Source organism: Hemiscyllium ocellatum, chromosome 35, assembly GCF_020745735.1.
Source record: "Hemiscyllium ocellatum isolate sHemOce1 chromosome 35, sHemOce1.pat.X.cur, whole genome shotgun sequence".
Classification (NCBI taxonomy): Eukaryota; Metazoa; Chordata; class Chondrichthyes; order Orectolobiformes; family Hemiscylliidae; genus Hemiscyllium; species Hemiscyllium ocellatum.
Genome location: NC_083435.1, coordinates 15,830,700 through 15,856,361, shown reverse-complemented (window position 1 = coordinate 15,856,361; position 25,662 = coordinate 15,830,700). Strand labels below are relative to the sequence as shown.

General features: G+C 48.3%; 1 protein-coding gene across 1 annotated transcript; it reads left to right on the top strand.

Annotated features, from left to right (window-relative positions):
• Positions 1 to 692: 692 nt before the first annotated feature.
• Positions 693 to 25,255, top strand: LOC132832906 (nuclear factor 7, brain-like). The gene is made up of 6 exons (XM_060851142.1): positions 693 to 1,342; positions 1,445 to 1,540; positions 1,634 to 1,867; positions 6,430 to 6,452; positions 7,595 to 7,710; positions 22,299 to 25,255. Exons 1-6 carry the CDS (start codon positions 932 to 934, stop codon positions 22,847 to 22,849), a joined length of 1,431 nt encoding a protein of 476 aa, XP_060707125.1. The 5' UTR covers positions 693 to 931; the 3' UTR covers positions 22,850 to 25,255.
• Positions 25,256 to 25,662: the final 407 nt, after the last annotated feature.

Genomic DNA, 25,662 nt, shown 5'->3' with positions numbered 1-25,662 from the left:
CAGGGTCTTGTCTTCACAGGGACAGCGAGACTGCTATCAAGGGGAACAAATGTTTCGAGATCTCGGGGATTAAGCAGGTTCACGTCATTGCTGGGCTTCAAGTGCCTGATGTATTTCCTTCATCACTTCGGTCAGTACATGTGTGGAGTTTGCATATTCTCCCTGTGTCTGCGTGGGTTTCCTTCGCGTGTTCCGGTTTCCTCCCACAAAAATGTGCAGGTTAGGTGAATTGGCAGTGCTGAATTGCCCGTAGTGTTAGTTGAAGGGGTAAATGTAGGGGAATGGGTCTGGGTGGGTTGCTCTTCGGAGGGTAGGTATGGACTTGTTGGGCTGAAGGGGCTGTTTCCACACTGTAAATAATCTAATCTAAAAAAAATTCAGAGGGTCTGAATGGCTTCAGGATGTTCTATTGTTGTGATCGGCGCTACCTAAATGCAGGAACCTCACAGACCCATTTCTGCATCTCTCATCGCAGTGTCATCTGATCATTTTATAATTCTTTGTGTTTGAGGTTGAGTGCCTGTAATCATTCACACAATTCAGGTTACGGATCCCGATCTGACCCGGAGTTTGACCAGAGGGTTTGTGATCGGCAGTGAGATTGGTGAACCCTGGGCCCCTGCCCATCTCCACACCTTCTCTCCTCCCTCCCCCGCCCTCTCTCTCTCACTGTCCCTCCCCCAAAGGTAACTCTCCGGGCACCTTCACCCTCCCGGCCGGGGTGAAGTCCCCGTCGGCGGTCTAAAGCTGTTTCCACTTCAAGATATTGTTTTTCACTGGTTCCCGGGTCAAAATCTTCATAAAACATAGTGACCAATTACTCTGACATTTGCAGTGAAATCCATCGGGAAGTGATTGAACTGAATGTGTTTACCAGCGCAGTCACATTGAAACTGAAAGTGGTTTGGATCAGGAAGTGCTGAGTGTGAACATGGCTTCCAGACAGCAGCTCCTGAGACTGACCGAGGAGGCAATTTGTCCCATTTGTCTGGATTTCTTCACCGATCCGGTTACACTGGAGTGTGGACACAACTTCTGCCGCTCCTGTATCTCCCAGAGTTGGGAAAAGAAGGAGATAAACTCCTGCCCGGAATGTAGAGAGGAGTTTCCGGAAAGAAACCTCAGGGTAAATCGGGCCTTAGCGAATCTGGCCGAGGAGGCTCGAAAATTAAAGCTGGATCCGACAGAGAAGGAAAGTAAACCTCACTGTGAGGAACACCAGAGAGAACTGGAGCTGTTTTGTGAAACTGACAAGAAATTGATCTGTCTGATTTGTAGAGATTCGCGGGAACACAGAGAGCACCGCTTCCTGCCGATCAATGAGACTGTTGAAATCTACAAGGTAAAAGACAGAATATTTTATAAACTTAGCGTTTCATCACATATCCCTGATCCCACACCTGATCGAACACATCTAACTTTTCAATGTCTTTTTCAATTCCAGAATAAGCTGAAATCTTCCTTAGATTCTCTCACAGAGAAGAAATCATCAGTTCTCCAAGCTGAACTGACCCAGAAACGGAAGATTTCCGAAGTGAGGGTGAGCTCTCCCTGTGCTGATTCTCTGGGATCTCGGTTAGTTTTGGTCCCTTTACCGCGGGACATTAATGAGGTTTCACATTTCATTTGGTAGGAACAGGCGAGCAGTCTGCAGACCCACATCACATCCGAGTTCACTAAAATGCACCAGATTCTCACTGAGAAAGAGCAGCGTTTACTCAGAGATCTCAGGGAAGAAGGGGAGAGGATTGTAGAACCCATGGAGAAAAACCTTCGAGAGATTCAGGAGAATTTAAATTCTATTGAGGAGGAACTCTCAAAGTTGCAGAAACAGATGGAGCAAAAAGACGAGCTGATGTTTCTGAAGGTGAGGGAAGATATTGCAGGTTATTTCAGACAGATTTCGGACATGATGATGACAACTGTAAAAATAATATGGAATGTCGTGTAACAAAGTGAACTGACCTTGTGACTGTCCGGACGGTTCTACTGTTCGAAGTTAAAAATCACACCACACCAGGTTATAGTCCAACAGGTTTATATGGAAGTACACTGGCTTTCTGCTGTAGGCACTGAAGAAGGTCAATGTCCCGAAACGTTCACTCTGATTTCTTTCCACAGATTCTTTCAAAGCTGCTGAGATTTTCCAGTAATTTCCTTTTTTTGTAGCCGCTGCCACACTCTCTGCAGATTCTCGGGAACGCCGACATTCTCCCGAGGATGGGTTGGATGTTTTTATTTGTTTTGTTATTATCTCCGAGTTCCCCAAGTTTAATTATCTCCTGGAACTCCCATTGTAATCCAGTTCCAGTTCCATGTGGAGAGTGTGTGGGTGTGTCTGGTACAGTGGGAGTGAGAGTCACTGTGTCCCTGAGCGGGACTGATGGTTAGTTGCAGATTCTGGATTGGAGGTGCTGGAAGAACACAGCAGTTCAGGCAACTTCAGAGTAGCAGTCAAATCGACGTTTCAGGCAAAAGCACTTCATCAGGAATACAGGCAGAGAGTCTGAAGGGTGGAGAGGAGGGTGGGGGTGGGGAGAAAGTAACATAGAGTACAATAGGTGAGTAGGGTAGGGGATGAAGGTGATAGGTCGGGGCAGGAGGGTGGAGTGGATAGGTGGAAAAGAAGATAGGCAGGTAAGATAATTCATGGGGACAGTGCTGAGCTGGAAGTTTGGAACCGGGGTGAGGTGGGGGAAGGGGAAATGAGGAACTGTTGAAGTCCACATTGATGCCCTGGGGTTGAAGTGTTCTGAGACAGAAGATGAGGCGTTCTTCCTCCAGGCGTCTGGTGGTGAGGGAGCGGTGGTGAAGGAAGCCCAGGACTTCCATGTCCTCAGCAGAGTGGGAGGGAGACTTGAAATGTTGGGCCACAGGGCAGTATGGTTGATTGTTGCAGTTGTCGCAGAGATGTTCCCTAAAGCACTCTGTGAGGAGATGTCCAGTCTCCCCAATGTAGAGGAGACCACATCGGGAGCAACGGATACAATAAATGATATTCGTGGATGTGCAGGTAAAACTTTGATTGATGTGGAAGGCTCCTTTAGGGCCTTGGATGGAGATGAGGGAGAAGGTGTGGGTTCAGGTTTTGCAATTCCTGCAGGGGAAGGTGCCAAGATGAGAGGGTGGGTTGGAGGGGGGGGCGTGGATCTGACTAGGTAGTCACAGAGGTAATGGTCTTTGCAGAAGTCAGAAAGGGGTGGGGAGGGAAATATATCTCTGGTGGTGGGGTCTGTTTGGAGGGGGCGGAAATGTTGGCGGATGATTTGGTTTATGCGAAGGTTGGTAGGATGGAAGGTGAGCACCAGGGGCGTTCTGTCCTTGTTACCCCTTGGAGGGGTGTGGTCTGAGGGCCGAGGTGTGGGATGTGGACGAGATCTTTAACCACATGTGAAGGGAAATTGCGGTCTCTAAAGAAGGAGGCCATCTGATGTGTACTGTGATGGAACTGGTCCTCCTGGGAGCAGATACGGTGGAGGCGGAGGAATTGGGAATAGGGGATGGCATTTTTGCAGGAGGTAGGGTGGGAAGAGGTGTAATCCAGGTAGCTGTAGGAGTCGGTGGGTTTACAAAAAATGACGGTATCAAGTCGCTCATCATTAATAGATATGGAGAGGTCCAGGAAGGGGGGGGAGGTGTCAGAGATGGTCCAGGCAAATTTAAGGTCAGGGTGGAATGTGTTGGTGAAGTTGATGAATTGCTCAGCCTCCTCGCAAGAGCATGAGGTGGCGCCAATGCAGTCATCAATGTAACAGACGAAGAGATGGGGAGTGGTGCCGGTGTAATTGTGGAAGATCGACTGTTCTACATAGCCAACAAAAAGACAGGCATAGCTGGGGCCCATACAGATACCCATACCTACCCCTTTGGTCTGGAGGAAGTGGGAGGCTTTAAAGGAGAAATTGTTAAGGGTGAGGACCAGTTCGGCCAGTCTGCGAAAGGTTACTGTTGGGGAAGTCAGGAGAGGAAGAAATGGAGGGCTTAGAGGCACTGGTCATGTCAGATGGAGGTATAGACAGATTGGATATCCATGGTGAAGATGAAGCATTGGGGGCCAGGGAAACAGAAGTCTTGGAGGAGGTGGAGGGCGTGGGTGGTGTCTCGAACATATGTGGGGAGTTCCTGGACTAGGGGGGGATAGGACAGTGTCGAGGTAGGTAGAAATGAGTTCAGTGGGGCAGGAGCATGCTGAGACAATGGGTCGGCCAGGGTGGTCAGGCTTGTGGATCTTGGGAAGGAGGTAGAACCGGGCAGTGCGGGGTTCCCGGACTATGAGGCTGGAAGCTGTGGGTGGGAGATCTCCTGAGGTGATGAGGTTCTGTATAATGTTGGAGATGATGGTTTGGTGATGGGGGGGTAGGGTCATGGTCGAGGGTGCGGTAGGAAGAGGTGAATTCGAGTTGATGTTTGGCTTCAGTGGTGTAGAGGTCAGTGCGCCAGACCAGCACTGTGGCCCCTTTATCTGCTGGCTTGATGGTGAGGTCAGGATTGGAGGAATTGGAGCAGAGGAATTGGAGGGCTGCGCGTTGTAAGGGTGAGAGGTTGGAGTGGCGGAAGGGGGTAGACGGGTTGAGGCGGTTAACGTTCCTACGGCAGTTGGAAATAAAGAGGTCGTGGGCGGGTAACAGACCAGCACGGGGTGTCCAGGTGGATGCAGTGTGTTGGAGGTGGGCGAAGGGGTTCTCGGAAGGTGGGCGGGAGTCCTTATTGTGAAAGTAAGCTCAGAGGTGGAGGCAGCAGAAGAAGTGTTCGATGTCACGGCGTGTATTAAATTCATTGATGCGTGGATGGAGGGGGATGAAAGTCAGTCCTTTGCTGAGGACTGATCATTCGTCTTCAGTGAGGCAAAGGTCTGGAGGGATGGTGAAAACACGGCAGGGCTGGGAGCTGGGATCTGGTGTGGGTGTGGAGCTGGGAATGGGGGTGAAGCCTGTAACTAGAGTAGGTGTAGTGTTGGGGGAATGGGGGTGGAGTCATGACCAGGGGTGGTTTTCCCCTCAGGATTCTGGGGGGCAGGGATCGTGACAGTGGGATCTGTGGGGGGGCGTGTCAGCAGAATGCAGGTGAGTGGCGTTAGTCGGGGGCCAAAGTGGTGGCAAACACTGTAGTGGTGGGGGGGGGGGCGGTGGAAGTCACTGAGCGTGTGACATCAGCGATGATGTAAGGGTCGGAAGTGATTTCGCCTGTTTTGCATGAAGAATTGTGAGGGGTGGAAGTGGCTGTGGGAGTGGCCATGATGGGGGCTGAAGTGACATCATCAATCACCGGGGTGGGGAAAGGGGTCGGGGGGTGGGGGGAGGAGGGTAGCTGCACCAGCCGCATGGCTAATGGCGTCCGAGCAGTTCCAGAGGTCGGGGGAATCTACTGGAATGTTTGAGGAGCACTGGTTATGGAGGTGGGTAGATAAAAGTTTGTTGTATTTACAGTTTTTGATGTTTGAGATGGAATTGAAATACTGTTTGTTGAGATTATGAATTCACCTGAGGATGTAGTACAGAGTGGGTCCTTTGCAATTCTGATAGAGTGTGACCCTCAGCTGAGGCAGGGCTGACTGGAGAGAGGTTAGGTGCTGGCGCATTGCTGCAAACGTGGAGTGGAGGATCTTGAAGGAGAACCATTGCTGCTGTTTTTGATTTGCTCCCGATGCGGTCTCCTTTACATTGGGGAGACTGGATGCCTCCTAGCAGATGTTCCTCCAGGGAACATCTCCGGGACACCCGCACCAATCAACCACACCGCCCTGTGGCCCAACATTTCAACTCTCTCTCCCACTCTGCCAAGGACATGGAAGTCCTGGGCTTCTTCACCATCGCTCCCTCACCACCAGATGCCTGGAGGAAGCACCCCTCATCTTCTACCTCGGAACACTTCAACCCCAGGGCATCCATGTCGCCTTCAACAGTTTCCTCATTTCCCCTTCCCCCACCTCACCCCAGTTCCAAACTTCCAGCTCAGCACTGTCCCCATGACTTGTCCTACCTGCCTATCTTCTTTTCCACCTATCCACTCCACCCTCCTGCCCCGACCTATCACCTTCATCCCCTCCCCCACTCACCTATTGTACTCTCTGTTACTTGCTCCCCACCCCCACCCTCATCTCACTTATCTCTTCACCCTTCAGGCTCTCTGCCTGTGTTCCTGATGAAGGGCTTTTGCCCGAAACGTCGATTTTACTGCTCCTTGGATGCTGCCTGAACTGCTGTGCTCTTCCAGCACCATTCTAATCCAGAATCTGGTTTCCAGCATTTGCAGACATTGTTTTTACCACCTTGATGGTTAGTTCCAGTTTATTTTACCCTCTCCTCAAGCTTCCTTCCAAAATGTGTCAATTTACACTTCCATGTTATGTCTGCTCATTTCAGCAGCCTGTCTGTCTCCTCCTGAAATCTGTTACTGCCATCCTCACTGTTTGTGATTCATTTCTTTCAGGAGGCAGCTTGTCGGAAGAGAAGGTAGGACATGCTCTTTACTGAAACTCTGCCCAGTTTGCTCAGTAACTCAGGGATGGGTTATTATGGGGTTATTTCCTGGTTATTGTCACCGCTTCAAAGGGTGATTCATCAGATAACAGTAACTCCGGTAATGATTCACACGCGATTGTTTTTATCAGAAGAAGATTGTTACAAGTTTTAAACAGTATTAGATTTTATAAAACTGTTCTACAATATTGTAAACAATGACAAGATGCCTGTAAATACAGCCTGGTTTTCAGGCTGGAAGTGATCACTGCCCTGATTTGGGCTGTTTGCCTGAATGTGACCTTCCCCCTGACTCTGTGAGAGACACACGGCCCATGTGTCCAGCGAATGGCCATCCCTGTCCCTGCATGGCTCCTGACCAACTTGAGACAGTCAGAGTTTAAAGGGCGAATCATTTTTGTTTCACCTTTTACAATACTAACTCTCACCGTAGCCTTTATAAAAGGTACTTTAAATGCAAAAATAAAAATGATCATTAATTAGTACAATCTAATGTTCTGAGGTATTATACAGGAGAGTTGGAAAGTGTAGAAAAGTGTCACTGAGCTATTAATCCAGATGATTGCTGTGGGTTTTAGTGGATCTTAAAGGAGGAAAGAGGAATATAGAGATGGAGAGTCTGGGGGAGAATGGAATTCCAGAGCTGAGGATCTCAGCAGCTGAAGGTCCAACCTCCAATGGGGGGAGAGACTAAAATCAGAGATGGTCAGAAGGCCAGAAGTTGAGGAGGAGGACTCTCTGAGTGTTGTGGGACCCATGTATTACACAGATGGACGTGGGGCTTTTAGATGCTTCAGGTTTTTTGCCTCTGTTCCGCAAGCTCTGTTTAGAATACAGCAAGGGGATGGGGAAATGTATATCATCTCCATGGTGTGTGATATCTCAGTTACTATTCTGTTGTCAGGACATGGGCCTTTCTCTGGACCTGGGCATTTCCAATCCTTGCCCGTGCATTGTCAAATTCTTGTTGGATCAGTCCCAAAAATAAGAGGAACATTTCACCTTCTTACCCAGGGACTCAAACATGAAAAATGAGGAAAGCTTGAATATTTAAATGTTTTCATTAATGTTTGAAGAAAGCAGAGGTTATCGTGTCATCTGTTTAACGTTTACAGGATTAGTGATGATGACATGAAACTCTCAGCTGCTGATGGCTCTCTGTCTCTCGGACAGTTCACCGGCCCTTTACAGTACACTGTCTGGAGAGAAATGATACACACCATTCACCCAGGTAAACATGTGTATTCATTTTCCTAATGACAGATCCAGATGTGCAGGGTCTCTAAGGCCCCAGTTTACATCTTCACATCACTAGTTGTTAATTCTGGGAGACTCTCCCTGGAAACATTGTACTTTCTGTGGGTCCATTTGGGTAAGTGTCTGAAGCCATCAGCTCTGTGTGTCAGAGCAGTGAAGGGTTCTGTCTAACCAGAGGAATCGAGCATGGAGACTGGATTTCGAGAGGAGACTGGGCTGGCTGCATCTGGAGTGACATTGGAGGAACAGTTTTTATCATGATATCAGGAAGCCATGTCGACATTAAAGAGTCAGTGTTAAAAGACACATATCTCATGGGGGATGTGAGAGAAACAAAAACAAATTGTTTGAAAAGCTCAGCAGGTCTGTGGCAAGAAATCAGAGTTAAACTTTCAGATTGAGTGATCTTTCCTCAAAACTGATAGTAGCTGGGAAAAGTCAGTTGATATGCAGAAGGTACAAAGGGGAGGAGGTAAGGAGGGAATGGTAAGTTGGGATCGACCCCAAAGAGAGAGAAGAACAGTTAGAAAGACAAAAGAGTAGATAATGATTAGGTTAGGAGAGTGAATACCTGGTGATGGAGACTGTTAGTGCCTAATAATAGGCAGTGTGTAATGGGAGTGATATGTGGGGTAGTGGTCTAGTTCATGGTCGAGCTCCGGGCCTAGAATTATTGGACTTGAAATTGAGTCCAAAGACTTGCACGGTCTGGATGTGGAAAATGAGGTGTTGTTATTCCAGCCTGCACTGAGCTTCAGTGGAGCTCTGCAGCAAGTCTGAGACAGAGATATTGTCCAGAGAACAGGAAGCTGTGTTAAAGTGGTAGGCAGCTGGAAGCTCAGGGTCCTTTTTTTTTCAGGCAGAACACAGAACACACAAAGCCTTATTTTGCCAATATCGAGGAGACCACATTGTGAGCAGTGAATGAAGGACACTAGATTGTGAAAGTGCTACTCACCTTGTGGGTGTGTTGGACCCTGGATACTGAGGAGGGAGGAGGTAAATGGGCAGTTGTTGTACCTTTGGCAGTTGCTGAGGATGTTGCTGTGGTGCTGTGCGTGGGTGTTGGGAGTGAAGGAAGAGTGCCCCAGGGTGATTGGAAGGGAACGGTCCCTGTGAAAGGCTGACAAGGGAGCAGAGGGAAATATGTGCCTGGTGGCAGAAATGCTGTCTGATGCTCTTCTGGTTGTGGATGCTGGTGGGATGGTAGGTTAGGACGAGGAGAATGCTATCACTGTTGTGGCAGAAAAGAGAGGGGGTGTGGGCTGAAGTGTGGCAGGTGGGTCAGATCCGATTGAGGGCACTTTCAACAACATTGCGATGGAATCTTCAGTTGAGGAAGGATGTGGGCATTTCCGAGGCTCCCTTGTCAAAGTTTGCCATCTCGGAACAGATGAGAATGGAGACGGAGGAACTGGGAGAATGGAATAAGAGTGTTTACAGGAAGCAGGATACAATGATGTATACTCCAGATAGGTAGGGGAGTCGGGTTTATCGTGGGTATTATTGTTCAATCTGTCCCCAGAAATGGAAACAGACATGTCAAGGAAGGAAACATGAGGAATCAGTGATCGACTAGGTGGAGGTGAGGGTGGGATGGAAGTTGGAAATTGGCAGTGTCAGAATGGGCGGAGAGGATGGTCAAGTGGGGAAGGTGGAATTTAGATAATTTAGCGAAGAGAGGGAGTTGCAAACACTGAGGGACTACATTTTATAATTGAAGATGTAGGATGATCTTACTGAAGTGATCAATGATGAAAACCGCAGCAGATAAATATCAATTGAAAGAACTGTGGATGCTGTAAATAAGAGACAAAAACAGAATTTGCTGGAAAAGCTCAGCACATCTGGCAGCATCTGTGATGTTTTAAAGGAGCAGGCAACTGGAAGCTCAGAGCCTTTTTTATAGACAGAATGCAAGTGTAGAGCAAAGCGGTCGCCCAGACAATGCTTTATTTCCCCGATGTCGAGGAGACCACATTATGAGCAGTGAATGCAGATTAGTTTGAGTGAAGTGTTTGAGTCTTTTAAAGAAGTAACAAAGAGGATTGATGAGGGCAGAGTAGTAGATGTGATCTATACATACTTCAGTCATGCGTTCGACAAGGTTCCCCATGGGAGACTGATTAGCAAGGTTAGATCTCATGGAATACATGGAGAACTAATCATTTGGATATGGAATAGGCTCAAAGGTAGAAGACCGAAGGTGGTGGTGGAGGTTTGTTTTTCAGACTGGAGACCTGTGACCAGTGGAATGCCACAAGGATTTGTGATGGGCCTTCTACTTTTTGTTTTTACAGAAATGATTTGGATGCAAACGTAAGAGGTACAGTTAGTAAGTTTGCAGATTACACCAAATTTGGAGATGTAGTGGACAGCAAAGAGGATTATCTCAGATTACAACAGAATGTGGACCAGATGGGCCAATGGGCTGAGAAGTAGCAAATGGAGTCTAATTCAGATAAATGTGAAGTGCTGCATTTTGGGTAAGCAAATCTTAGCAGAACTTATACACTTAATGGTCAGGTCTTAGGGAGTGTTGCTGAACAAAGAGACCTTGAGATGCAGGTTCATAGCTCCTTGAAAACAGAGTCGCAGATAGATAGGATATAGAAGAAGGCGTTTGGTATGCTTTCCTTTATTGGTCAGAGTATTGAGTACACAAGTTGAGTGGTCATATTGCAGCTGTATAGTACATTGCTTAGGCCATTGTTGGAATATTGTGTGCAGTTCTGGCCTCCTTCCTATGGTGAAACTTGAAAGAGTTCAGAAAAGATTTACAAGGAAGTTGCCAGGGTTGGAGGATTTGAGCTATAGGGAGGGAGCGAACAGGCTGGGGCTGTTTTCCCTGGAGTGTCGGAGGTTGAGGGGTGACCTTATTGAAGTTTACAAAATTACGAGGGGCGTGGATAGGGTAAATCAGTAAAGTCTTTTCCTTGGGGTCGGGGAATCCAGAACTAGAGGGTATAGGTTTAGGGTGAGAGGGGAAAGATATAAAAGAGACCTAAGCGGCAACATTTTCACGCAGAGGGTGGTATGTGTACAGAATGAGCTGCCAGAGGAAGTGGTGGAGGCTGGTACAACTGCAACATTTAAGAGGCATTTGAATGAGTATATGAATAGGAAGGGTTTGGAGAGATATGGGCCGGGTGCTGGCAGGTGGGACTAGATTGGGTTGGGATATCTGGTCGGCATGGACGGGTTGGACAGGAGGGTCTGTTTCCATGTTGTACATCCCTATGGCTTTCTGTGCAGATAAGGCATTGCTTCACCTGGAGGTCTGTTTGGGCCCTTGAATACTGAGAAGGGAGGGAGGAAATAGAAAGATGTTCCACTTTCAGCAGTCTCAGGGGAAGGTGCCATGAGGCTGTGGGGAGTGAGAGAAGAATAGACTAGGGCGTCCTGGAGGGAACAGTCCCTGTGGAAGTTGGACGAGGGAGGGGAGAGGAATATGTGTCTGGTAGTTGCAGAAATTATGGTTGATGATCTTCTGGATGTTGGTGCTGGTGGGATTGTTGATAAAAATAAAGGGGACCTCATCAGTGTTGCAGGAGGGAAGAGAAGGGGTGAGAGTTAAAATGCCAGAGTTGGGTTGGACCCAGTTGAAGGCCCTGTCAACAACAGTGCTGGGGAATCCATGGTTCAGGAAGAGAGATTGCATACCCACGGGAAAGAGGAGTCAGCTGGAGCCATAAACTGGAAGTTTTGGAATGGGCATAAAGTGTCAGGACTGGTATTTGTAAGTGAGCAGAGACTGGAGCAGGGGAGACAAGACTGCGTCATGGTAGGAAATGATGAGGTCTGTGAGGCAGGAGCAGGCAGAAAGAATGGGTCTGCCCAGGTAATCCTGTTTGTGTATTTTGTGGAGGAGGGTGAAGCGAGTTCTGTGGGTTTGGAGGACAATCAGCTGGAGGTAGTTGGAGTGGGGGGGCAGATCCCCAGATGAAATGAGTTTGGTGACCGTGGTTCACACAATGGCCTGATGTTCCATCATGGGGTCACAGACGAGTAGCCAATAGAAGGAGGTATCTGAAAGGTATCTCGGCTTCAGCAATGCAGTGGTCAGTTTGCTGACTATTATAGCACCACCCTGATCAGCTGATTTAATAACAAAGTCAGGATTGGATCTGAGGGCATTGAGCATGGTGCTGCCTCCCTCTTCCATTCAGAATTGAAAAGGTTGATTGATTTTCTTTCCAACTTCAACCTCACTCTCACCTTCACCCGGTCTCTCTCTGAATCCACCTTTCCCTTCCTCACCATCTCTATTTCTATTTCTGGGGATAGATTGGCCACTAATATCCACAGTGAACCCACCGACTCCCCCAATTACCTGGCCTTTATATTCTCACACCCTGTTCCCTGTAAAGTCTCCATTCCATTCTTCTAGTTATTCTGTCTCCATCGTATTCGTTCTGATGATGTTAACTTTGACAAGGGATCCTCTGAAATGTTCAGCTTTTTCCTCAACCGAGGATACCTCTGGGCCCTCAAGTGGGACCAACCCTTGCATTCTGTTTGCCAAAAAAGACCCTGAAATTCCAGATGCCTTTTAACACACTTCCCTGTACCCTGGTTAAAAACAATGGGAGAAAGTGAGGACTGCAGATGCTGGAGATCAGAGCTGAAAAATGTGTTGCTGGAAAAGCACAGCAGGTCAGGCAGCATCCAACGATCAGGAGAATCGACATTTCAGGCAAAAGCCCTTCATCAGGAGTACAGGCAGAGAGCCTGAAGGGTGGAGAGTTAACTGAGAGGAGGGTGGGGTTGGGGAGAAAGTAGCATAGAGTACAGTAGGTGAGTGGGGGAGGGAATGAAGGTGATAGGTAGGAAATCATCTGGGAGTTGCAGTGGGAGAGGGACTCCCTGAGATTCTTGTAGGGAGAGGAGGAAAACTTCTTCAAGGCAGGCATCCTTGCAAGAGGCTTCGCAGTAGGGTTAAAATCAACGAGGTAAAAACAATGGGAGAAAGTGAGGACTGCAGCTACTGGAGATCAGAGCTGAAAAATGTGTTGCTGGAAAAGCACAGCAGGTCAGGCAGCATCCAAAGATCCCTGTAACCTGGTCAACACCTCTGCCTCAGGCTTACGGCAGTGCTCCAATGCAAGCTGGAAGTACAGCTCCTCACTTTCAGCTTGGGGATCCTGCAACCTTCCAGACCCAATATCAAATTGAATAACTTTGGGGTCTGCGCTCTCACACCACCGGGCTTTGTTATCACAGAGTCTGCTATTACATACAAACCATTGTTAGCTACTAACAGTCTCCATTTACAGGTATTCACCCCCTTCTTCAGATTGTTATCCACTCCTTTGTCTGTCGATCTGCTCTTCTCCCTCTTTGGGCTCAATCCCCATCTATCATTTACTCTTCACCCCTTCTCCCCCACCATATCTTCTGTATCTAAACTGACAGTTCCTAGCTACCACCAGTTCTGAGGAAGCATTACTCACTCCGAAATGTTAACTCCGATTTCTCTGCACAGATGCTAGCAGACCTGTTGAACCTGATAAATATGTATAAGTGTGACATAGTCAAATATTAAACAAAGCAGATATTAATAAACTTCCATAAGGGGAGGGTGAAAAGCCAGCTTGCAGCTAGTGAAGTTGTCAGAATCACATAATCCTTCCAATGTGGAAGCAAGCCATTCAGCCCATCGACACCATACTGACCCTCTGAAAAGCATTCCACTAGGACCTAACACCTTCGCATATTCTTTTAACTCCATCTTTCCCATGGCCTATCCAGCAAGCCTGCACTTCCTTGGAGACAATGGACAAAAGCTGCACACCTTTGGACTGTGGGAGGAAACCAATGCAGACATGGGAGAATGTACAAACTTCATACAGTTACCTGAGGCTGGAATTGAACCCAGCTCCCTGGTGCTGTGAGGCAGCAGTTCTAATCACGAAGCAACTGTTCCAATATTTTCAGTAATCCTATTGATCAAGCAGTAAACCCAATGGCTGCTCCATGACGTTTTAGAGAGGTCCAATTCAATCTGAAGTTTCTTATTCAATGTAATGTTCTTGGTCAGTTTTCCAAGGGTTCAGAATGTGAGAAGGCACAGGATGGTCCTGCAGGAGGGAGCAGGTACCTGGAAAACTGCTATCATTTCCAGGTGAGGGAAGGATGTAATTTGGAATGTTGGGAATATGGGAATAAATAAGCAATGAGTAGCCACCTGAGCTACAAATCTTCACATCAACCTCGAAAGCAATCTCGCATTTCGAGTCTAAATGACTCTTCATAAGTGCTTAACTTCCCGAGTTAACCATCGCTGGCTTATCCCCTTCCTAGAAACCTTTTTCCTCACTGAAGTATATCTTTGCTGTGCGTCATGTGCTGTTCTTTTAAGTGTCTGCCATTGATTCTCAAATTTCTTTGCTGCTAAATACCTTCCCCAGTCCACTCCAGCAAGCTCAGCTCTCATTCCTTTGCAATTACCCTTGTTTCAGCTGAGCACAGTTATTTCCCAACCAAGATCCTCCCTTTCAAACTGAATGCTACATTCCTCCATGTTATGGTCAGTGTTGACTCTGACATCATTTATTAAACCTGCCTCAGTAAACATCACCAGATTCAAAATAGCCAAATACATGGTTAGATTCACAATATTATTATTCCAGGAAACAATGTGCTCATGGCTCCCTCTGCTAATCTCACTGTTTAAATTAACATGTTGATAAGAGTCACCCCGGTTTAATGTCACTTGCACTTTTATATCACCTGATTATTCTCTGCCCCACCGTGTTGCTACTGTTTGGGGTCTTACAGACCATTTCTGCCCATCTTCTTACTTTATTTCTTACTTTCACTGATGTGGAGTCTATATTCTTCTGATTTCAGATTATTTCTTGCTGTTGTATTTACTTCATCCCAAATCAACAATGCTACCCCATCGCACTTTCCTTTCTGCTTGTCCGTTTGAAATTTACATTTTCGCTAGATGAAGTATCCCCTCTTGTTTTTTGAAAGTTACAAAGAGGATTGATGAGGGCAAAGCAGTGAATGTGATCTAAATGAACTTCAGTAAGGCAGTTGACAAGGTCCCTCATGATAAGCTGGTTATCAAGGTTAGATCTCATGGAATACTGGGAGAATTAGCCACTTGGATACAGAACTGGCTTGAAGGTAGAAAACAGAGAGTGGTGGTGGAGGGTTTATTGTCAGACTGGAGGCCTGTGACCAGTGATGTACCACAAGGATCGGGGCTGGGTCATCCCTTATAAAAATGATACGAATGTAAACATAGCAAGTTTGCAGGTGACACGACAGGATCATGATCAGATGGGACCAATGGGTCGAGGAGTATCAGATAGACTTTAATTTAGATAAATGTAAAGTGCTGCACTTTGGAAAGGCAAATCTGAGCAGGACTTACACACTTAATGGTCAGGACCTGGGGTGTGCTGCTGAACAAAGAGACATTGGAGTGCAAGTTCATAGTTCCTTGAAAGTGAAGTCGCAGGTAGCTAGGATAGTGAAGAAATCATTTGGTATGCTTTCCTTTCTTGGTCAGAGCATCGAATATAGGAGTTGGGAGGTTATATTGCAACTGTACAGGACATTGATTAGACCAGTTTTGGAATACTGTGTGCAGTTCTGGTCTCCCTCCTATTGGAAGGCTGTTGTGAAACTTGAAAGTTTTCAGAAAAGTTTGACAAGGATGTTGCCGGGGTTGGAGGATTTGAGCGAGAGGGAGAGGCTGAATAGGCTGGGACTGTTTTCCCTGGAGCGTCAGAGGCTGAGGAGTGACCTTATAGAAGTTTACAAAATTATGAGGGGCATGGATAGGGTAAATCAGCAAAGTCTTTTCCCTGGGATCGGGGAGTCCAGAGTAGAGGGCATAGATTTAGGGTGAGAGGGAAAACAGTTAAAATGGACCTAAGGAGAAATGTTTTCATGCAAACGATGGTCCATCTCTGGAATGAGCTGCCAGAGGGAGTGGTGGAGGTTGTCACAATGACAACATTAAAAATGCATTTGGATGGTTATATGAAGAGGATGGATTCAAGAGGGATATGGGTCAAGTGGTGGCAAATGGGAGATTGGATTATGATATCTGGTCAGCACAGACAAGTCAGACTGAAGTGTCTATTTCCGTACTGTACATCTCTCTGACTCTAAATGAGAGAATCAATCTGTGAACAGTGATGTCACAGAATCAGCATTGTGATGATGAAAAGTCATCAGGTTTGACGATGTCAGTTGTGGTGGAAAAGTTCAGTGACACTGAGGAAACTAATACATTGTTTTGTTCCTAATAGTGATGCAGGAGATTACAGAGGTTCTCAATGGTAGTAATATCTAGATTACTCCCAGTACCATATGCTGGTGAGAGGAGCACTAGGATAATGTGTGGATCAGGAGCTGAAGTAAGGAGCAAGAGTTCACATTTTTGGATCACTGGGACCTTTGTTGGAATAGACGTGACCTGTAGAAGACAGATGGTTTGCACCTGCATTCCTGCATTGGAGGGGGATCAATATTCTGGCAGGAAGATTTGCTCGTGTGACTTGGGAGACTTTAAACTAGTAGCGGGGATGGACTGTATTGATGGGACTCAAAGAGCTAGTGAGATAAGAAATAAGGTGCAGTAGATAAAGGGAGTAAGTTAAGTACTCAAGGTAGGCATGTGCACAGCAGAGAATGAGGTAAGACTGAGCAATTCAACTGCATTTAGTTAATGCAAGAGGCCTGACAGATAAGGCCGATTAACCTCGACCACTTCCTCTGGCAGACCATTCCATACACGCACCACCCCCTGTATGAACAAGTTACCCCTCAGGTTCTTTTTAAATCTTTCCTAACACACCTTGAATCCGAGCCCTCCAGTTCTGGAGTCACCTACCCTGGGGAAAATACATCAGCTATTCACCCATTCCATGCCCCTCACGGTTTTATAAATCTCTAAAAGGTCACCCTTCAGCCTGCAATGCTACAGGGAAAAAAGCCCCAGCCTATTCGGCCACTCGTTTTATCACAGACCCTCCAGTCCCAGTAACCGCGCTGCAAATGTCCTCCACACTCTCAGGCCTCACAACATACTTACCCCATGGTAGGGTGACCAGAGTCACACTCCAGTGTGCCGCACAGCCACAACATGACATCGCAACTCCAATACTCAACGCTCCGACCAATGAAGGCAAGTGTGCCATACTCTCTCTTCACCACCGTGTCTCCCTGCAACTCCACTCCAAAGAACCATGTACCTGCATCCCCAGGCCTCCCGTTCAATAACACCCCCCAGGCCTAAACCAGCAACTGTACTACTCTGGCCTGGTTTATCCGAACAAAATGTAACATCCATCAAAGTTTTACCTGCACATCCACCAATATCATTTATTGTAACTTTTGCTCCCGATATGGTCTCCTCTACATTGGGGAGTCTGGACACATCACAGCAGAGCGCTTTAGGGAACATTTCTGGGACATCTGCACCAATCAATCCCACCGCACGGTTGTCCAACATTTCAACTCCCCCTCCCACTCTGCCAAGGACATGCAGGTCCTGGGCCTCCTCCACTGCCGCTTCCTCACCACGGCTAGAGGAAGAATGCCTCATCTTCCGCCTTGGAACACTTCAAGCCCTTGGCATGGCCACCCCCACAGCCACTTCCGCCCCTCACAATTCCTCATGCACAACACATGACATCACTTCATCGCTGATGTCACACGCTGAGTGACTTCCATAGCCCCACTGCCATGTTCACCACCACTTCCGCCCTCACCAACGCCACTCATCTGCATTCTGCTGACACGCCCCCCCCCACAGATCCCACTGTCACCATCCCTGCCCACCAGAACCCTGAGGGGAACACCACCCCTGCTCATGATTCCACCCCCATTCCCCCTACACTATACCCTCTCCAATTACAGGCTCTGCCCCCACTCCCAGCTGAAAACCTTGACCAGGTCCTAGCTCCCAGCCCTGCCAAGTTTTCACCATTCCCCCGATCTCTACCTCATCTGAGGATAATCGATCAGTCCTCAGCAAAGGCCTCACCTTTATCCCCCTCCATCCACGCATCAATGAATTTAATATCCGCCGTGACATCGAACACTTCTTCCGTCGCCTCCGTCTCCGAGCTTACTTTCACAATCAGGATTCCTGCCCACCTCCCAAGGACTCCTTTGCCCGCCTTCAGCACACTCCATCCACCTGGACACCCCGCGCTGGCCTATGATCTGCTCTCAATGTGTTTGTTTCCAATTGCCGCCGAGGCATTAACCGTCTCAAACTATCTACGCCCCCCCCGACTCCAAGCTCTCACCCTCACAACGCGCAGCCCTCCACTCCCTCTGCTCCAGTCCGGACCTCACCATCAAAGCAGCAGATAAAGAGGGTGCAGTGGTAGTCTGGCGCACTGACCTTTACACCGCTGAAGCCAAACGCCAACTCGAAGACACCTCCTCCTACCGCCCCCTCGACCATGACCCCACCCCCCCATCACCAAACCACATCTCCCAGACCGTACAGATCCTCATCACCTCAGGAGATCTCCCACCCACAGCTTCCAACCACATAGTCCGGGAACCCCGCACTGCCCGGTTCTATCTCCTTCCCAACATCCACAAGCCTAGTCACTCTGCCCGACCAAATGCCTCAGTATCCTCCTGCCCCAACAAATGCATCTCTACATACCTCAACACTGTCCTATCCCCCCTAGTCCAGGAATGCCCCAAATACATTCGAGACACCACCCACACCCTCCACCTCCTCCAAGACTTCCGATTCCCAGCCCTCAATGCCTCATCTTCACCATGGATATTCAATCCCCCTACACCTCCATCCCCAATGACCAGAGCCTCCAAGCCCTTTGGTTCTTCCTCTCCCAACGTCCCCAACAGTGCCTTTCCACCAACACTCTCATTCGTTTGGCTGAACTGGTCCTCACCCTCCTTCAAATCCTCCCACTTCCTCCAGACCAAAGGGGGAGCCATGGGCACCCGTATGGGCCCCGGCTATGCCTGTCTCTTTGTTGGCTATGTAGAACAGTCCACCTTCTGTAGTTTCACCGACACCACTCCCCACCTCTTCCTCCACTACATTGATGACTGCATTGGCGCCACCTCATGCTCCCGTGAGGAGGTGGAGCAATTCATCAACTTCACCAACACATTCCACCCCGACTTTAAATTCACCTGGACCATCTCTGACACCTGCCTTCCCTTCCTGGACCTCTCCATTTCCATTAATGACGACTGACTTGACACCGACATTTGTTACAAACCCACCGACTCTCGCAGCTACCTGGATTACATGTCTGCCTACTCTACCTCCTGCAAAAATGCTATCCCATATTCCCAATTTATCTGCCTCTGCCTTATCTGCTCTCAGGAGGACCAGTTCCACCACAGAACACATCAGATGGCCTCCCTTCTTGAAAGACCTGAATTTCCCTTCCCACATGGTTAAAGATGCCCTCCAACGCATCTCGTCAACATCCTACCCCTCCACCCTCAAAAGACGCCACCCCTCCAACTGTAACAAGGACAGAATGCCCCTGGTGCTCACCTTCCACCCTACCAACCTTCGCATAAACTACATCATCCGACAGCATTTCCGCCATCTCCAAAAAGACCCCACCACCAGGGTTTTATTTCCCTCCCCACCCATTTCTGCTTTCTGCAAAGACTGTTCCCTCTGTGACTACCTAGTCAGGTCCACACCCAAACAACCCACCCTCGCTTCCTGGCACCCTCACCTGCCACTGCAGGAATTCCAAAACCTGTGCCCTCACCTCCATCCAAGGCCCCAAAGGAACATTCCACATCCATCAAAGGTCTACCTGCATATCTACCAATTTCATTTATTGTATCCGTTGCTCCTGATGTGGTATCCTCCACACTGGGGAGACTGGATGCCTCTTGGCAGAAAACTTTAGGGAACATCTCCAGGACACTCGAACTAATCAACTCCATCGCCCTGTGACCCAACATTTCAACTCCCCCTCCCACTCTGCTGAGGACATGCAGGTCCTGGGCCTCCTCTGCCGCCGCCCCTCACCACCCAACACCTGGAGGAAGAAAGCCTCATCTTCTGTGTCGGAACACTCCAACCCCATGGTATCAAGGTGGTTTTCACCAATTTTCTCATTTCCCCTTCTCCCATCTCACCCCAGCTCCAATCTTCCAGCTTAGCACCGTCCCCATGACCTGTCCTACCTGCCCATCTTCCTTTCCACCGATCCACTCCACCCTCCTCTCTGACATATCACCTTCATCCCCACCCCCACTCACGCTTTGTACACTTTGCTACCTTCCCCCACCCTCCTCTCTGACCTATCACCTCCATCCCCACCCCCATTCACATGTTGTTCTCTATGCTACATTCTCCCCACCCCCAGCCCCCTCTCATTTATCTCTTCACTCTGCAGGCACTCCGCCTCTATTCCTGATGAAGGGCTTTTGCCCGAAACGTCAATTTTCCTGCTCCTCAGATGCTGCTAGATCTGCTGTGCTTTTCCAGCACCACCCTAATCTAGACTCTGGTTTCCAGCATCTGCAGTCCTTGTTTTTACTCGACCATCTTCCTTGTGAAGACTCCCTTTCCCCTTTGAGCTAAAGGGGACAGTGAACCTGTATTTCTCCCCTCCAGCTCAGCCATCCCTTCCTCCTAACTCTCACCTCCCTTTCTCTCTTCCCCTCACTCACTGCATCTCCATCCCTCAACCCTCCCACTCACTCTTCCGATCTCCAAACCTCAAATGTTCACTTATTTTGCAGACCTCCTGTTGTCACCCTCCCATTCTATACTGTCACTCACTCTCTCCTACCCCATCCCAAACATTCACCTCCCCTCAAAAAACCTCCATACCCTCTCCCATATCCTTATTCAGCTTCCAATCATTCCCTCCTCCATCACTTACTCCATGTCTTCACACTTTCATTCCCTCTCCCGAGATTAAAAACCTTCTCTCATTTCCTCCCATTCTCCATGATGCTCCCCTTCCCCTTCATTAAACCCTCCCCTACAAATGCAACCCCACTCTACCCTCCCTCAGTCTCCCCACTGCCTTGCTGCCCATTTGTCCTGCCTCCCCTCACTGTCCCCCTTCCCACCCATTCACATCACTTCGCTCTCCTCTTTCCCTTGCATTCACCCACCTTCCACTTCTATCCCCACCTGCCCCAATCTTCTCCATTCCTCCATGTGCTCCCTTCCTCTTGTTATCACACTCCTCATGCTCACTTTCCCAGCCTCCTCCCCTCCTCTTATTCATCCCTTTCTCTCACTTGCCCTTCTCCATTTTGTCACCTGCACTCTCCTACTCACCTTTCCATTTTAATTTATCTCTTCCTCCTGGACCCAGCCATCTCCCCTTCCAGTCCATGCCCCATCCCTCTCTCTCTCTCACACATTCTGTCCTCTCCCTCACGCTGCCTTCCCCCACTCTGACTAACCCCTTCAATCTCCCCCACCTCTCCCATACCCCTCACTCTGCTCATCACACTCCCCTCCCCCCCTGGCCCCCACCATCTGACACTCCCCTATGCTGTCCAATACCCCCTTGCTCTCCCCTCACTCTCCTTCCCCATCCCTGAGTGCTTCATCTCGCTCGACGTCTGCCACACTCTCTGCCCCTCGCTTTCCCCTCGCCTTCTGTTTCAGTTTACCCTCTCCACCACACTCCCTGTTGCCACTACCATCACACTTTACCCATCTTCTCCCGGCTCCTCCTGGTCCCCGGATGATCTCATCCCGAGAGATATCCCTTCCCATTGCTCTCACCTGAGCACTCAACCCTCCGATTGCTCATCCCCCTCTGAGCTCCCCCTCATTCTCTACACCTCTCTCTCATAGCACCTCTTCACTCTCCTCTCCTCTCACTCCCACAGCTCCTCACTTTCCACCCTCTATCCCACATCATATTTGGGGCGGCACAGTGGTTAGCACTGCTGCCTCACAGCGCCTGTAGACCCGGGTTCAATTCCCGACTCAGGCGACTGACTGTGTGGAGTTTGCACATTCTCCCCGTGTCTGCGTGGGTTTCCTCCGGGTGCTCCGGTTTCCTCCCACAGTCACAAAGATGTGCGGGTCAGGTGAATTGGCCGTGCTAAATTGCCCATAGTGTTAGGTAAGGGGTAAATGTAGGGGTATGGGTGGGTTGCGCTTCGGCGGGTCGGTGTGGACTTGTTGGGCCGAAGGGCCTGTTTCCACACTGTAAATCTAATCTAAGTCTAATCTAATCTCCTCGCTCTCCCCCTATTTTTAACCTTGCCCTCCATCCTGCGATAGGGTTAGGTTTAGGGTTCTGTTCTTCCGGTGCATTTCATTTCCCCACCCACTCTCCTCCAAATGAGCCCTCTCACCTCCCCTCCCTTACTCCTCCCTCCCCAGCCCTCTGCCTCACCCATCCTTCCTCCTCATCCCTCCACTTTCATCACTCACTGCACTCTCCCTCACTCACTCCTCTTTCCCTGTCCCTCCCCTCCATCAACTCACCTTTTCTAGACTCGCTCCATCTCCCCTTCACTCCCACACCCTCTATCGCCTCGCCCCTCACTACCTGCTCCTCTCTCTCTGACGGTGTTATTTGATCTCTCCCCCAGCTCCAGCCTCTCTGACTCTGGATCCGAACACAGCGCATCCCCGGCTCATCCTGTCTGAGGACCGGACCAGTGTGAGACTCGGAGACAAACGGCAGCCGCTCCCTGACTCCCCGGAGAGATTTGATCCCTGGCTCTGTGTCCTGGGATCAGAGGGATTCACATCAGGGAGACATTACTGGGAGGTGGAGGTGGGGGAGAAGACCTGGTGGGATCTGGGAGTGGCCCGAGAGTCTGTGGAGAGGAAAGGGGTGACCATCCTGAGCCCGGAGACTGGATTCTGGATTGTGGAGCTATATCCCGGATGGGGTTATTTTGCCGCCACCTCCCCCTCACCGACCCCCCTCTCCCCGAGTGTGAATCCCCGGAAGATCGGGGTTTTCCTGGACTATGAGGGTGGACAGGTGTCATTTTACAATGCGGACACCATGTCCCATCTCCACACTTTCACCCACACTTTCACTGAGAGGATCTTTCCCATCTTCTTTCCGGGAGGGAATGACGGCGGGAAAAACTCCGCCCCGCTGACAATCTGCGGGATTAAAGGGCACTGACAGATCCATACCATAATTTCACCCCGTCCCCCTGCCTCCTGCCAGCTGTAAACTGATGGGGGTCGGTCTCAGTCTGGGGGAGAGAAGGAGGGGGAGAGAAGAAACAAATAGAAGCTCAATTGTAGAGAGGGACTGACTGGGTAGAATGAGCTGTGAGCTGCAGGAACCCGGGGACCTTCCTGCCTATAATGTTGCTCCACAGGCGGGAGGTGGCGCTACATGACGGTGTTGGAGATGAATCAGTCAGTGGGTCTCAGACTGGGCTCAGGGGAGTCTTTCCAGGGGGATACCAAATCATTTCACTGCAGGGTCAGTGGAGTCTTTCCAGGGGGACACCAAATCATTTCACTGCAGAGTCAGTGGCGTCTTTCCAGGGGAACACCAAATCATTTCCCTGCAGGGTCAGTGGGGTCTTTCCAGGGGGACACCTAATCATTTCCCTGCAGGGTCAGTGGAGTCTTTCCAGGGGGACACCAAATCATTTCACTGCAGAGTCAGTGGAGTCTTTCCAGGGGGACACCAAATCATTTCACTGCAGGGTCAGTGGAGTCTTTCCAGGGGAGACACCAAATCATTTCACTGCAGGGTCAGTGGAGTATTTCCGGGGGAACTGGGCTCAATCAGAATAAAAACATCAGCCTGATCTTGTTTAGACTTCCACCATGTGTCAGTAATGTGTATTCCACACATAATTTGATAACGTTGAGAAACTGGTCTTGTTTTGCTCAGGTCTGTAACTATTGCCCAGAATGTTAACTGCCCTTTCGTAAAATTGGAACATTTGAAAACCCCAGATTTGAAAGTGATGGGTGATTTGATTATTTCTGTCATGATCAGATCATATTTAACCATGATTGAAATCGTTCAGTTGGTGCAGTCAGTTATCAGTTATCCCTGAGTTATTGCTCTCTCATCTCATTTACAGTGAAATAATCCTTAAGTCACACCAAAGGAAATGTCTGTTTGATAAAACGCTCGCACTCTACTACGCACAGAACCTATTCAGCCTTTTGATGTCTATGTTTATGTAATTATCATTTATATAGGAGTGCAGTATCAAATTTGTTTGTTCTTCAATCAAATCAATATCTGCGATTCTCGACAGTGAAAGCAAGGCTTCTAAAAAAAGGACTTCATCAATAAATCCAAGAGAGTTGTCATTTTATTTGAAAATTTCTCCAGAACATGTATTCTTAAAGCTCATATTCCAACTTCATCTCGATTATTTCAAAATTCACCGTTTTGAGTCAGTGGAGTGTTAGTTACCGGGAAAATGATCCCACGGTTACTCTGGACCTTCAGTTATTGCTTCCTTCGGTAAGGTCTTAGAGTCAGAGATTGATAGAGTCCTACATCACAGAGAATAGGCCTTTTGGCCCAAACTAGTCCATGCCAACCAAAAGGTCTATCCACACTAACCTCATTTCCTTGCACTTGGCCCATATCCTTCTAAACATTTCCTGTCCATGTATTTCTCCAAACTTCCTTGAAATGTTGTTAATGTGCCCATCGCAACCACTTCAGCTGGCAGCTTATTCCGTATGCAATCCACCCTCTGTGTAAAATCATTGCCCATTTTATTCTTTCCCCTCTCACTGGAAACTGATGTCCTCTCTTCCTTGATTCTGCAACCCTGTGTTAAAGACTGAGTGCATTCACCCTATCCATACCTCCCATGAACTTATTCACTTCTCTAAGTATCTCCGCTCAGTCTCGTCCACTCGAAAGTAAAATGTCTTCGCTTGTCCAACCTTTCCCTATAACTCAGACACTTGAGTCCAGGTAACATCCTTGTAAAATTCTTTTGCACACTTTCCAGTTTAATAACATCCTTCCTACAGCAAGGTGACCAAAACTGAACCCAATACCCCAAGTGCAGCTTCACCAATGTCCTGTACAATTGCAACATAACTTCCCAACCTCTATACTCAGTGCCCTGACTGATGAAGGCCAGTATGCCAAAAGCCTTCTTCATTGTCCTGCCCACCTGTGACTCCACCTTCAGAGAACCATGCACCTGAACTACAAGTCCCTCTGTTCTACTACATTCCTTATGACCCTAACATTCATCATGAAATGCCCACCTTGATTTGACTTTCCAATTCGCAGGACCTCAGACTTATCTATATTAAACTCCATTTGCCATTTCTCAGTCCACTTCCCCAGCTGATCAAGGTGGTGGTGCAATTTCTGAGAAACTTCCTGATTGTCGACAATACCGCCTATTTTAGTGTTATCTGCACATTATCATGTGGTGGTCAGTGGGAACGTCCACATGTTTCAGATCGTGAAGCTGTAAAGGCACATGGATAGGGTATTCAACTGGTCCAAGTCCAATCCCTTTTCCCCTCCTGCCCTCCAATATTGTTTTTACAGTCAAACTTTTATTCAATTTTGTAATATTGTAAGTGTTTCAGTTTCTCAAAATAAAGCGTAAACGTAAAGCCACCGCAAAAGGTCAGTGAGATTAACCTCGGTGATGGGAAATTTTATAGATAATGTTCAACACAGTTCAGCAATTCTGGATAATTGTGGAAAGCCAGTGTGAGTTTAGTCAAAGCAAGTCATGTTTAACAGAATTGGTTGAGCTTTCAACTGAAGACACAATCGGAATTCAGAGGGAATTTGATCCTGGACTTGAAAATGCTGTTGAGAACTTGTCACATAAAAGATTTCGAAGTATAATTGAAGCCCATGAAATGAAATGCCAGTGATAACGTGATGATGAATTTGATTGGGTGACAGGGAATGAGGTTTTTTGAGATGAGGTTAATTTTACAGCAATATTCTGTATCGGTCTGTTCCAGGAACAC

Bases quoted from the DNA above. Each gene is read 5' to 3' on its own strand.
- LOC132832906 (XM_060851142.1), top strand. From the start codon at position 932: ATGGCTTCCAGACAGCAGCTCCTGAGACTGACCGAGGAGGCAATTTGT. The intron at 1,868-6,429 runs GTGAGGGAAGAT...CATTTCTTTCAG, and splicing joins ACGAGCTGATGTTTCTGAAG to GAGGCAGCTTGTCGGAAGAG. The intron at 6,453-7,594 runs GTAGGACATGCT...TAACGTTTACAG, and splicing joins GCAGCTTGTCGGAAGAGAAG to GATTAGTGATGATGACATGA.